The 14,622-nt window shown below is 48.3% G+C and overlaps 1 protein-coding gene across 1 annotated transcript; it reads right to left on the reverse strand.

The window, feature by feature from the left end:
* Positions 1-2,088: 2,088 nt before the first annotated feature.
* Positions 2,089-2,946, reverse strand: LOC116904178 (ADP-ribosylation factor 1-like). The gene has a single exon (XM_032907087.1). It carries the CDS (start codon positions 2,827-2,829, stop codon positions 2,161-2,163), a length of 669 nt encoding a protein of 222 aa, XP_032762978.1. The 5' UTR covers positions 2,830-2,946; the 3' UTR covers positions 2,089-2,160.
* Between the last annotated feature and the right edge of the window lie 11,676 nt (positions 2,947-14,622).

The raw sequence follows: 14,622 nt of genomic DNA on the forward strand, positions 1-14,622 counted from the left end.
TTCAGAGTCAGACCTGTGCCCTCCTCCCATGGGCCTGCATCTTTGTGCCTTGTACAGCATGAGGTCTTTCTCTCTGTGATCCTCTTGTCAAATCTCTCAGCTTCCACAGGAAACAAAGATCACGGACAAGTCTTCTTGACACCCGTGCAGTCGTGCAAGCCTATCACTAGCTCACAGCCGCCACCCCTCACCCCGTTCCACTGCCTAGATTTCCAAGTAGTACGCACTCTGGACTTCCAAGCCTTGTTCCAGAGCAATTGGGATATCCCAGTTACTTCCAGTTAGGAAGCACTAGGCTTGACCTGCATCCCATCTCCTTTACTGGGCCTCCTCCTGGTGTCTTCTAAGCCAGCTACAAAATCTGAGTCTTGAAAGATGTGAAGAAATAAAGTTTCATAGATATGAGAAACAAAGTTGTAAAAACAAGGTTTTGAGGAATACATCTGACATCAGGTTGCCTAATGTTATGACAAAGTTTTGGTGATCAAGATGTTGAGTCAAGAATGACCAGGCCTCGGGGCTGGAGAGGTGGCTCAGCGGTTAAGAGCACCCGACTACTCTTCCAGAGGTCCTGAATTCAATTCCCAGCAACCACACGGTGGCTCACAACCATCTGTAGAGATCCGATGCCCTCTTCTGGTGTATCTGAAGACAGCTACAGTGTACTTACATATAATAAATGAATAAATCTTTAAAAAAAAAAGAGAGAATGACCAGGCCTCACTGACCAAGGCCAAGCTAACTAGGACAAAACAAAGAAAACTGTTGGGGGGGGGGGCCCTACCCCTCCCTGTGGTAAATCCTGAGAACAACCACTAGATGTCATCCTGATCTTGCCTGACCACCCAGTTCCTCCTCCCTTCTGAGAAACTTTCCATCTTAGCCCTTTCCCAAGGATTTTCCAAGGCCAGGTATAGGGCTGGATGAGAAAAGTGACTGACTAAGCCAAGAACAACCCCTTGAGCAGGCCAGCCAATACCGGAAAAGATCCTTTGTCCTGTGTTCCACCAATGAGAATGAGCCAGCTAGCCCTGTTGCTGAAGTCTGCCCTCTGTAAGGAATAAAAGTTGTGTGCTTTTTGGGTTCCAGGTTGCCTCTCCCTGTGTGGATGAGCAACCCCACGGACGTGGATCATTAAACCTCTTGCTATTGCAGCGGTCCCTTTGTCAATTTGTGGGTTGCACTCCTGAGATAAGGCCACTTCAGGGTCTTACAACAGATGCTCATTCCCATCGGTGCAAGTATCAGGAGGGTAAAACTATCACAGGAAAGCTTTTTTGTTTTGTTTTGTTTTGTTTTTTGATTACTAATTGTGTATTGAAAGCAGTAAGAGGTTCCACAACACCAAATAAACCAGTTCTGAGATTTCCCCAAGATAAATTTAACAGCTCCAGCTTCTTCAGTGTTTATCAAAATACAAAAGAAAAAAGTAGAAGTCGTCTTTTGATGGCAAATCGGACTCTTGCAGGCTGAGGGAGGAAGCTACTTCACACGTGGAGATGGGGTTGCTCCAGGATGTGGGTCTGTAATGGACCGACCCTCCCACCTTGCGCGCGCTCCTGCTGGTGAGACCCAGGCCTCATGCCAGTGCGTCTAGGTGGGCCCAAGAGTAAGCTGGGTATGCAGGCTGCCATTGGGCCGGCCACACTCCAAGTACAAGCCAGGCCCTGCACCCAACAATGGCTCCCAGCCCACCCCTAGGTGATCACGTGAGCACAAGTACAAGCACAATGCTATGGAATGCAGGTGACCCAAAGACAAAGACGAGTCATGGGGGCTCTACTGTGACCATGCAGTGGATGGTGGTTTGATCGTCACCTTCTCTACTGTCCCCACAGGGAAACAGGTGATCTGATAACTAGCATTCAGGCCATTAACTGCAAAACCTACACGGCATATTTTCCATTCTGTGTTCAAGTGTTCTTGTCCTGTATTTTAAACTATTTTTTTAAAATGCACTGAGTTTGGGTTAAAAACCAACCACCGAAAGGATACCAACACCAGTCTACAGCCCAATGGCTCCCGGAAGCCAAGTGCCCCTACACCCAAATCCCTTCTCAGTATTGACAGTGAGTTGATTCTCTTTTAACAATAAAAAAGCTAAGTAACATTGCATAGGAGTACCAGAAACTGCCTCAGTGGAAACAGAAACTATTTACATTAAATAAAAACCTGGCTGCAGGCTGCGTCTGCACATGTACAGCACGGTGCAATGCACACTGTGACCAACCCATGGAGACAGCTTCTGGCACTCAGGACCACAGAGTCGCACGTTTGCCACATGAGAGGAAAGCTGAGGGCGGAGAAGAGGAAGTGAGGGGGAAGGAGGGGTCTGGTTCGCTTCTGGTTCCGGAGCTGATTAGACAGCCAGTCTAGTCCTTCATAGAGTCCGTCCCCGCTGGTGGCACAGGTAGCCTGAATGTACCAGTTCCTGTGGCGTAGATAGTGCAGCCCCAGCTTGTCTGTGATTTTGGCCACATTCATGGGAAGGTCCTGCTTGTTGGCAAACACCAAGAGAACGCCATCTTGGAGCTCATCTTCAGCGAGCATCGTCCTGAGCTCTTCACAGGCCTCGTTCACACGCTCTCTGTCATTGCTGCCCACCACGAAGACCGACCCTTGGGTGTTCTGGAAGTGGTGGCGCCACAGCGGCCGAATCTTGTCCTGGCCACCCACATCCCACACGGTGAAGCCGATATTCTTGTATTCAACAGTCTCCACGTTGAAACCAGTGGTGGGAATGGTGGTCACAATTTCGCGCCCTGCTTCAGTTTGTACAGAACTTGTTGTCTTCCCTGCAGCATCCAGGCCCGCCGTGAGAACGCGCATTTCTTTCCTGCCAAAAAGGCCCTTGAAGAGGTTTGCAAAGATATTCCCCACGTTTGTGGACAGGTGGAAGCGACACTGGCCAGAGATCTCCGCGGCGGCTGCTCCCACAGGAAAGCTTTAGTTGAAGGAAGTGTTAAGGTGTACAAAATCCTGAAAATGGTGATAAAGACTGTAAGGACAAATTAAAGTACTTTGGGTTGGAGGCACGGCACTGCTTCTGTGGAATGTTTAAATTAGCCTGGAATGTTTGCATATTACAGAGCTGGGGAGTTCGGCTACCCCTTACCCTGAACAGTTCACTGAAGGAGAATTTCAGATTAGGTTGCAGATCGGTGTTTCGACGCCGCGGACTTCCGGGAAGCACAGATGTCCGCCTCTTGTTGACTAGGTTCGCGGGCTTGTAGTGGGCAGAAGCAGGCATAGCTGATGCTGTTAACGTCAACCTGGAAGTGAAGACCCCACTCGAACCCAGCAACTCATTGACTCAATCCTTCTTCCGGATGATGAGTTGGTAAATCTTTAAGTACTGCTCTGTGGTTTGAATATAAAATTGCCCTCAATGAGGCAAGAGCCATGCCTACCTTTTTGGAATATTAAATTGCAAAATTATAGTGTCTCCTAACAATTCTCCTGAAGAGTATTAAGATAACTCAGTAAAGACAGTTGAAAGTATACAGAACACCCCCCTACAGACCAATTAGGGGGCGTGGAGAGTTCAGTGTTTAATTACATTGACTGTTTGGTCCCCTGCTGGTGGCACTCTTTTGTGAAGCTGTGAGAGCCTTAGGAGTTTAACCGGACAAAACAGACCCCTGGGACGAGTTCTTGGCAGCAGCACCTCCCCCGAGCTCCTCCTCTTCCTCAGTGCCCCCTGGCCATGTGATGGACTGATGCGCTCTGCCCCACCCACCCTTCCTACCTACTCCACCCCTGTCAAAAGTGAAACCCCTGAAACTACTAACCGAACAGTTCCTTTCAGGAATGTTGGCCATGGTGAAACAAATGTTATCAATAGGCGTTTTTGTAATTCTCATTCCTGCTTGGTGGAAATAACTCAAACAGGGAGGAAGACATTTGAAAGGAGCATCCTGGCAGACAGGAAGCAGAGGGAGAAGAGAGGAAGAGGCTAATTAGGCAAGTTATGCTCTCAAGGACACACCCCCAGTGACCTACTTCCGCCAACAAGGTCCGCCCCCTCCTTCCATCTCCTCCAATAATCCCGTCGCCTTTTGAATCAGTCAAGAGATTTAATCCATTGATTAGATTAGAACCATTTAGGACCTAATGATCTGTAGAAACACCCTTATGGATGTACGTATGCTTCACTAATCCCCCTAATTCTCCATCTAGTCAAGTTGGTAAGATTAACTAACCATCCCAATGACTTTTTAGTCGGCCTGTCTGTGTTTTTGACTATGACTTGTCATCTGTTGTCAGATGTGAACTTTTCATTCGTGGTGTCGTGCTGATACTTAAAAAATCTTTCAGATTTTAGGGCATTTGAGACTTAGTGCTCCAGGATTAACAACGTTCAGCCTTCATTAGCTTCATTATTAGATGACTATGTCGTGAGAACTGAAAGAAAGAAGTATAATGGAAAACTGTAAATGTATCAGTTTTGTAATTACTCTATGCACTGGATGTGTGTGCCCCCACTAAAACTCGTGAGTTGAAGTTCTTGTTCCCACGGATTGAAGGGCTCTAGTAGACCACACCATGGCAAACATGGCATGCATCAACAGGTCCTGCCTTTTCCTCTTTCCCCCTTGATACGCCATTAGAGTACATTCCAAGGTCACTGACTCATAGGTCCAAATATCGAAACATCAAGGACCAGCAATCAAAATTCATTATCTTGGCCACACTATTTCAAATACCCAATCAGAACTTACTAATACATCCGAGCTCATTCTAACACAGACCTCACCTTTTTCCCTCTTAAAAATCAATACTTGCGAAGTTCTTTAGTGCTGTTCCTGCCAGATTCAAATGCAGTCACCTTGTCTCTTTGCTTAATAAAGGATCTCTTTGCATTTGGTTTGTGCTTGGAAATTCATGTTTGGGTGTGGTCTGTGCCTGATCCAGGGTCCAGAGGGGAGAACCCCAAAGTCCATGGTCCTCCTCCAACGGCAATCAGAGATGGGATCTTTGGGGGTAGTGAGATTTAGATGAGGTCACGAGGTGGGATTTTTCTATATCCTTAAAGGACAGGGCTGAGCCTCACAACCTGGGTTTAATGCCCAGGGCCCAGACGGTGGAAAAAGAGAACTGACTCCCCCAATGATCTGTGTCATGTGCACACACACACAATAAATAAGTAAATACATAAATAAGGGTGAAACACACCCTTCCTTTTAAAGAGAAGGGATGGAAGAGAGCCAGTTTCCCCTGTGTTTTTGTGTGGATACAAGAAGATAGCTATCTATAGTCCAGAACCCTTACCAGATCGGCTTGAGAGGACGACATAAACTCCATTTTAGGTCCAGGCGTGACTTCAAAAGGAAAGTCATCTATTCCTGAACCTTACCATACCCTCCTCCCCCAAGTCACCAGCTCCAGGAAGTAGGCCATAAGTCACCAGCTCCAGGAACAGACCATAACTTCCAGGACCAAGGCCATAAAATTCTCCATCCAAAGACCAGCCTGGAGATGCCCACAAGGACGGGGAAATAGCTTATCTCAGGATGGGATCTGTGCTGGGCAGCCCTATATGGTCTGGGTATCTCATCCTGTGCTCAAACACTCATGACACAAGAATGCGGTCAGTCGACTGACCACATGGACACAGGCCAATCAGGAACCAACCCGTGTAAAATCCCCAGCACCCACAAGTGAAGGCTTAGATACCGAGCTCATATTTCCCTAGTGTCCTAGGAAAGGCCACCTTTGTAAGAGGCCAAGCTCTGTATACAGGCTTCTTCTTCTTTTTCTTAAAGATAGATTTATTTATTTATTTATTTATTTATTTATTTATTTATTTATTTATTTATTATATATAAGTACCCTGTAGCTGTCTTCAGACCCACCAGAAGAGGGCATCAGATTTCATTACAGATGGTTGTGAGCCACCATGTGGTTGCTGAAATTTGAACTCAGGACCTCTGGAAGAACAGTTGGTGCTCTTGACCACTGAGCTGTCTCTCTGTACACAGGCTTCTTGCTTTAGTGAAATAAAAGCAGCCTTGCCAATTGCATGTGTGAGCGGTGGCCTCTGTGTGGTGCTCTGGGACTAACGGGCTGACTTCTTAGCCTCCAGCCCTGTAGGAATGCTTGTGCGGCTATTTCTAGGAGAGATTGTTTCCCAGCAGACTTCCTGGGACCCTGGCTCCTACAATCGAATGGCAATATTGATGGACATGTTGACATGGGAAGAGGGAAAATTTGTGGGGTCCCAGCCCTACACAAAGAGATACATCTAGTTGTTAGGGTCTGAAAGCCGTTGAAGGAAGACCCCAGACTCAAATAGCATCAAAGGCAAAGAGTGTTTGTTCTGCAGAAATTACCAGCATGCAGGGGGTGAACATTTATAAAATGGAGACCATTAGAGGGGCACGCAGGCTCCCTTTTACTCAAGGCTAAGGGAATTTTCTAGAAGGGTTAGGTATCCTCTAACATGATGGGTAGGGGCAAAGCAGTGGCATAAGTACAACTTGGATTGGTTGCCATGTTCGTTCTATTATTATTGGTGAGGACCAAGAGTTTCAGGAACTGACTCAGCTCTGACTTGCTATCTCCTTTAGCTAGATGTCCGAGGTGACTCAGCTCTGACTTGCTATCTCCTTTAGCTAGATGTCCGAGGTGACTCAGCTCTGGGCCTATCCTCCCTAGTTTAGGGTCATCATTGATTGGCACTGGCTTTCTCCGAGGAGTGCACTTTGTTTCCTGGGAAATCGAAAAATTTCCACTTTTAAGGTTTTTAGACCTTTCTCTAGTGACTGCTAGGAGAAGAAAAATTAGCCTCACTCAGGGAGGGATGAGGCACTTTATTGGTCCTGTAATCTAGGTTCTATGAAGAGTGGCCAACCTTGAAGCCATATACACATCAACAAGAAAAACAGACTCAGCAGGTTGTACTTACATGTGCATTTGTGAATACACATACATATACACGTGTGTACGTATTTAACATGTATGTATAGCATAATAAAGATAAAGAGGCTACGAACTTGAGAATGAGGGGTCATGAGAGGGGTCAAGGGGGGGCAGGTAACTGGAGGTCCTGGAGGGAGGAAAGGGAGATGGGAAAGCAATCTAATTCTATTTCAATTTTCAATTAACATATTTTTAATAAAGAAAATGGAGCCAGGTGTGATGGCACAGACCTTAAAGCCTTGCACTTGGGAGGCAGAGGCAGTGTATCTCTGAGTCTGATGCCAGCCTGGTTTATAGAATGAGTTCCAGGCCAGCCAGGGAGTTCTCTCAAAAAATGAGAGAGAGAGAGTGAGAGAGAGAAAGAGAGGGAGGAGAAGGAGGAAGAGGAAGAGGAGGAGGAGGAGGAGGAGGAGGAGGAGGAGGAGGAGGAGGAGGAGGAGGATTGGAACCGGAGGGGGAAGGGGAGGAGGGGGAGGGGGAGTGAGAGAGAAACAGAGAGGGAAAGGGAAGAAAGGAAGGAAGGAAGGAAGGAAGGAGGGAGGGAGGGAGGGAGGGAGGGAGGAAGACAGGCAGGCAAGCTGGCTTGCATTCAGCAATGCACAAGAAGAGGAAGACAGACAGAGACCTGCTGAGCACCACGCCACACAGTATGGGCAGAGAAAGCTGCCCACATACTTGCCCTCCACTGCCTGAAGGCCATAGACACACAGAGCCCCGCCTTCGCAAAGGCCATTTGGGACGGGGATGAAATCCACAGACATGCCTGCTCGGGGTAACACAGGTAGGGTGCAAACACGTAGAGGCCCACTAGCCGCCACCTCCCAGCATGGAGGAGGTCACACAGAGCCCCAATAACCACGAGGCCTGCTACAATCTGCAAGTGTGTGGTGGACAGGTGGGAGAGAACAGAAGGTGGACCAGTTTGAGCATTAAGAAGAGAGAGTACTGGAGACACGAGGATGAGTAGCCAGCCCTGCCACCTGAGGCCACGGTAAAATCCCAACCCGTGCTGCCACAGAGGGCCATGTTTTGGTCTGTGGCTGTGCAGCGGCAGGGGTCTGTGTTGTCCATAGCTCCTATTACCACTAGAGATCATGGGGACGACCCTGGTCTGGGCACCCACCAGGGACCACGTGGAGGTCCAGGGCAGTACAGAACTGGCCCTGGTCCTCACTGGCTGCAGCACTCTGGAGAGCTGGTTCCACCGCTTTCCAGAGACAGCCCTGGGGAGCGTGAGAGTGGTCCCGTGCTGCTCACCCAGGCAGCACAGTGGAGCTGGCCCTGGGGGCCCGTGAGTGGCCCGCCCAAGGGGAAGGTGTGACTATGAGAAAGCTAACCCTGCCTTGTCTACAGTGGAGTGGCCTGGCCACGGAGGCGATGCCCCTACCCACCCTTGCCCCTTGCCACCTGGCTCCCAGAGTCATGAGAGGAAGACAGTGGGCCCTGCACCTAGCTTGGGTAGAGCTGGCCCTGGTGGAGTGGCGCCGAGATAGGAGACTGTAAGAGTGAGAGCTGGAGAGCTGGCTCAGCACTTGGGAGAGCGGACCTCGTGCTTGGCGCTTTGATTGGGCAGCGCAGCAGAGCTGGCCTGGAGGCGTGGGTGTGTGTGCCCTGAGGGCATGACAGCAGGAGAGCTGACACTCCTTCGGTTGGCGGCACTGGGTGGCCTAGCAGGAACAGGGTTGGAGAGCTCTTCCTGGTGGTGCAGATAAGGGACAGGGTTGCGGTGAGTTTTGGCTACACTACTCTGTGCACCCGGCAAAATCATCGCCCCACTGTACCCTCCCAGGAGCTATTTTTGGATGTGTGAATGAAAGACGCACACACATTAGCTTATTTTTAAAATGCCTTGGCTACATCAAAGGCTGGGCACTCCTAAACCTTCCCCTGCTACCCCAGGCCCAATAGGGGAAGTGGCCACTGGCCACCCACCGGAAGTCTCACATGGTTAGTTGGTTTTATTTCCTGCCACTCCCACAGCTCATCCTTCTACCTGGGGTCACGGAGATTCTTTGTCATTCTCTCTGTGTCCTGACCCATGCAACTCTGAGTGTCCAGCCCCATGCCCAGCCATTGGCATATTTATTGATTGATCAAAAGCCAATTGGGGACAAGGACCTTCAGCATCTAGACATGCAGACACCTGACTGAATCAAAGCATTAGAAGCAATCTCCAACAGGAGAGGGGTGGGTGGGCTGTCCAGTTTGCCTGACACCCAAGCCCGGATTCACAGCGCTGAGCTGGCCTACTCCAAAATCTTCAACATCTGTGAACTGTTGGGCATGTGAAAAGGCCAGAACTGCCGATCCAACTGCAGGATCTCCACGGCCCAGGGCGATCCCAGGGCAACCAGGAGGAGACACAGTAAAGTTCCAGTATCGATAGGGTCACAGAAGTCAGAGATCTGGAGCCGGACCAATGACTCACTGCAGTGAACATTTGCGAGAGATAAAGATGTGTGGACGGGGGACAGCCTGTGGGGCACGCTGTGCTTTGTTCTGTTTGTTTTGTTAGTTCCTGTTTTATATTTTATTTTTTTTATTTTGGGGGAGGAGGTCGCGAGGGCGGAAGGCAGATAAGAAGGGATGAGAAGAGTGGGACTGGGGTGTGATATGAAGCTCACAAAGAAGCAGTGAAAAGTTAAAAGAAAAAAAGAAATGCTCATTGTGGGGTTGGGGATTTAGCTCAGCGGAAGAGCGCTTTCCTAGCGAGCGCAAGGCCCTGGGTTCGGACCCCAACACCAAAAAAAAAAAAAAAAAAAAAAAAAAAGAAATGCTCATTGTTTGAAGTACCTGGCCTACGGGAATGTTGCATAGTAGTGGGTACTGAGACACATGCTGTTACATATAGAATAATAAGTGGGTGTTCTGTCGACATGATCACACATTTTATTTCATGTGTATTGATGTTTTGCCTGCACACACATGTGTGCACAATATGTGTTCACCGTGTGTGTGCCTGACGATGTTATTAAATTTAATGCAACATAATTTTTTTTTTTTTGCTCATTGGCTGGTTGGTTTGCAAATTTTGAGACAGGGTCTTGCTATGTGCCTCCGGCTGGCCTCGAACTCACTATGTAGATGAGGCTGGTCTTGATTCAAAGGCTGGTGATCCCCCAGCCTTTTTCTCAAGTGCTGGGACTATACACATGCACCACTACACCTGCCGTGAGTGCTGACTTGAAAGGAAGCACTTGCACTCTGTGTGTGTGTGTGTGTGTGTGTGTGTGTGTGTGTGTGTGTGTGTGTGTGTGTGTTTCCCTAAAGGAAGTTCTATTTATGTGCTACAAATAAATGAGTCATTTTGTTCAACATTTCCTCCATCCCTTCATTTTTAATGTGTGGAAAGGATTTCATGAATCATTCAAATCCTCTTTTTTTTATGCTGGGGGGGAAAGGGTGGAAAGGTCTGCTTATCCTAGAAGCTGAATGATTTGAAACAAAGCGACAGGCCCGTTTTTTGCTTCTTCTAATTGTCTTGGTAGCTGATGTCGGAAAGCAGGAACTGTGTGGACCTTGCTCTGTGCTCCTCCCTGAAGGAAAATCCTAAGCACCAGTTTCAAAAGCGCAGGCTCTGCCAAGAAGCAACGCAGCAATCTGCAGCCACCAGGTCTCCCTTTAAACCGGTTTTCTTAGAATTCAAAATTGAAAAAAAAATCCATCTCCGTTCCCTGAAGACTAACCTCGGGCGCGAGGAAAACCCCCACACAACTGTTTTCAATATGATTGGCTGGAAGGCAACCTTGGATATAAAACAGGGAAACGGTGATTCGCAGTCCACAAATGAACAGCCCTGCGAGGGGAGCCCACACTGGGAACTGTTTGTGTACACTAGAAAGAGCGTGGAAAGCAGAAATCGCTCCGTTCACACAGAGCCTTTCCTGGCTTGTTCGTGGGCTCCGTCTTTTCAGGTCCTATCAGCCGCTTCACTGGGCAGAGCCACCGAGCGCCCTTTAAGCCCCGCAGTGCATTTTTAGCGAACATTCCAGGCCAAATCCCAGACCCCGCTGCTGGTACAATAGTCAGAGAAGAACAAGAGTGATGTCCAGGCAGTTTGTCTTTACAAAGTTAAAGCCTTCAGGGATCAGCGAGGGCTGACCGCCCGTGCAGCTAGCTTTTGTTGTATTCTAAAATGCATTTGGGAAACTCTGTACCGAGACTTAGAATGACTCAGAGAGGACACTCTATATGAGGGTGCTGGCAGCCTGTGCTCAACCTGGAATAACAGTCAGCGGGGAGTCTAGTCGTTAGGTATAGACGCTTCTTGATACTTTTAATTTTTTAAGTCACTAGGATTTACTTCCTATTGATTTATTCATTTTGACTCGTTTTAGAAAAAGAGTTTCTCAAAAACGTTCTCAAAAAAAAAAAAAAAAAAAAAAGCATGTGGCACCACCATACACCGGTAACCCTAGAGTACAGAAGGAAGTCAACAGAAGGCTGCCGTGTCTGTCAGATTTGAGCCAGCCTGATCCACATAGCAAGACCCTGTTTCACAATCAAAAACAGAAAAAGGGAAGATATTTCTCAATTAGATTAGTAACTGGGTTAAAGATGCTTCTGTCGGGGCTGGAGAGATGGCTCAGGGGTTAAGAACACTGATTGCTCTTCCAGAGGTCCTGAGTTCAATTCTCAGCAACCACATGGGGCTCACAACCATCTGTAATGGGATCTGATGCCCTCTTCGGGTGTGTCTGAAGACAGCTACAGTGTACTCACATACATATGTTCTTATTGAGCAGTGCAGGGTAAGGACCTCAGATTCTGTCCAAACCACACCTTCTGCATGACCATCTGTGACTGCTAGAGAAGGGACCCTCAGGACAACTCCCACCCACCATGCTGCTGCTCCTCCTCTGGGAAGGGAGGCAGTTTAAACGTCGCTGAATTTAGATCATTGCTTCATATTCTTGTCTTGTCCCAATTATATAACTGCGAGCAAGCACTTACTGACTACCTCATTTATATACAGATAAAATGGAAATGATTTATATAAATGTGATACAATAACAAGCACGAGCCCATCAGTGAGGACACATGGCCTTAACCCCAGAACCGGGCAGAGGCAGGTGGATCTCTGTAAGTTTGAGACCAGCCTGGTCTACAGAGTGAATTCCAAGACAGGGATATACAGTGAAACCTTGTCTTAACACTCCCCCGTCCCCCCCAAAAAACAAACCAAAACAACCCTCCTGGATTGCCCTGAGCCACTTAGAGCAGGTGGGAGAGCTGGCCCTGGGATCATGAGATCGGGAGAGCTGCCCTGCCCCTCACAGGCTTCAGTACTCAGGAGGGCCTGTCCTGCACCTTACCTGGGCAGCACAATAGAGCTGGTGTGGGTGCAGGTGTAGCGGGTCTCCCAGGGCATGAGAGGGCATTTGGCATTGGGTGAGCTAGCCGGGGCAGTGTTGGGTGAGGCAGATGGGGCAGTGCTGGAGAGCTCCCCCTGGTGGTGTGAGTGCAGAAGAGTGGGTGGACTGACAAACTCAGCTACCACCCCGGCCCTGATCCAGGACTTCGTGTTGGTCCACCCCAACATCTACCTCATCTATGAGCTGCTCAAGCATGTGAAGGGGCCAGTCCTATCCCCCTCCCGGACACAGGGCAGCAAGAGGCATCCGGGTGAGGATCCAGTGTTGATATTGTAGCAGAAACCAGGGGCCTGGAATCAGACCAGTGACTCATTGTTTTGAACATTTGCAAGTAAAGATGTGTAGACAAAAGGCTACACTGTGACATTTCCACAAGGCCATTTTTTTTAAAAGGAGGGAGGTTGCAAGGGTAGAGGGTGTATGAAGGGATGAGAGATGATGGGGTTGGGATCCATGACATGAAAATCACAATCAATGAGATGCTAACACATGGAATAAAAAGTCCTTTTGTAACAGCACTAGTAAAACTTGAGGGTGTTATGCTAACTGAAGTGAATCAGACAGGAAAAGTCACTACCAGACATATTCATCCTGACAAAAGACAAGCGAGGCAAGCAGGGCAAGCATTCTACCAGTTGAGTGACAGCCCTTTCCAGGAGATGATTCTAGAAATCCTCCTCTTCCACTCCCCTCCCTCTCCCTCTCCTTCTCCCCCTCCCCTCCCTCTCCTCACCCTCCCTCTCTCCTCTTCTTCCTCTCACTTGGCTTCCTCCTCCTCCTTCACTTTATAACTCTGGCTGGCCTGAAGTTTGCACAGACCCACCTGCCTGTCTCCCTTGTGCTGGGATTAAAAGTCTGTGTGGCCATGTCTCACTTTTCTAAAAGAATCTTAAAAAATCGGTGTCTGTGTGTGCTGTGTCCCTGTGAGTGCAGGTCCCCGTGGAGCCCAGAAGTCCTTGGGTCCCCTGGAGCTGGAGTTTGAGCACTTGTGAGCTCCCCAACATGGGTGCTAGAAACTGAACAAGAGTAGTGGGTGCTTTCAACCGCCGAGCCATCTTTGCATTTGCAGGAATCTTGTAAATACAACATAGGGGTAGCGTCTTAGGAACCAAGTGAAGTATTCTTGAAAACTTCATTCTCTGGTATTTCAGCATTTCCACAGTAAGTTAAAAATCTTAACTGTGTGCAAAGTCAACTTTGCAACACTATGATAAGAAACCTGACACCAACTACTCACGAAACAAAGAGAAGTTTATTTTGACTCAGTTTTAGAGACCGAAGTTCAAAACTGGGTGTCCCTATGTTTTGAGTGTGTGCTAATGGTGGCGTTATCATGGCAGGAGCATGTGGTAGAGCCAGGAAGCAAAGAAAAGGTGGGTCCCACAGTCTTTGTGAGGGGTCCTGTATTCTGTGTATTCAAATGCTGAGTTCTGTAACCCAAGATCAGGCTGCAATCTGGATATGGGCATTCTACTGACCAATGGGCTGTAGAGAATGCTCCCCAGTAATCTCTGATTGGATAATAAAAGCTAGAGCCTGTGACTGGGCAGGAGAGAGGGGAAGGTGGGACTTGAAATTGAGTAGGAGTCTCAGGTAGAGACCACGAGGAGGACAGAGAGGAAAGAAGGAGGTGGCCATGAGGCAGGATGGACCATGAGCACATGGCCCAGAGAAGCTCTTCTGGAGGACACACATGGAGCAGGGCAGCCGGGCAACACAGACTGCAAGTAGCACGTGGCTTACTGCTGGGATGTAGGTTAGAATAGCTCAGAACTCGCTCAGCACAGTGCCACGTAATTAAATACCAGGTTACTGTGTCTTTTATTTGGGAGCTTGACAGGATAGAGTGGAGCAGAATCCCCCTGTAAAACGACCATAGCGAAATTCCTAAATGTCCACAACGAAGACAATGGTGCCCATCTGGGGAAAATCCAGTGAAAGTCATGAAATACCAACCAGGACAACAAAGTTTATGCACCCTAGAGGGAGCACTGGACACAGAGAGAGCTTTCTGATTTGTGGTCATTTAAACCAGAGGGAAATGAGGATGGAGAGAGAGAATCAGACTTTGCTAGCATTGTGGATACCGAGCTAAGGTTCCTGGGGAGGGGCTCGGGGGCTCGAGATGGGTTGGAGTTTTCAGATACTGTTCTTTGTTTGTTCTGCTGCACTTGATTACAGTTCATTCCTAGATAGCAGAAACAAGGCAGGAGCATGGAGAACAGGGAATGCGATGCTGTCTGTAACTGTTACGCAGTTTTTTGTTTTTGTTTTTTTTTTCCTGCTCTCAAGGACAAATCAGCGCTTACAGACTGGAGAACACATA

This window comes from Rattus rattus, chromosome 6 (assembly GCF_011064425.1).
Source record: "Rattus rattus isolate New Zealand chromosome 6, Rrattus_CSIRO_v1, whole genome shotgun sequence".
In the NCBI taxonomy this organism is placed as follows: domain Eukaryota; kingdom Metazoa; phylum Chordata; class Mammalia; order Rodentia; family Muridae; genus Rattus; species Rattus rattus.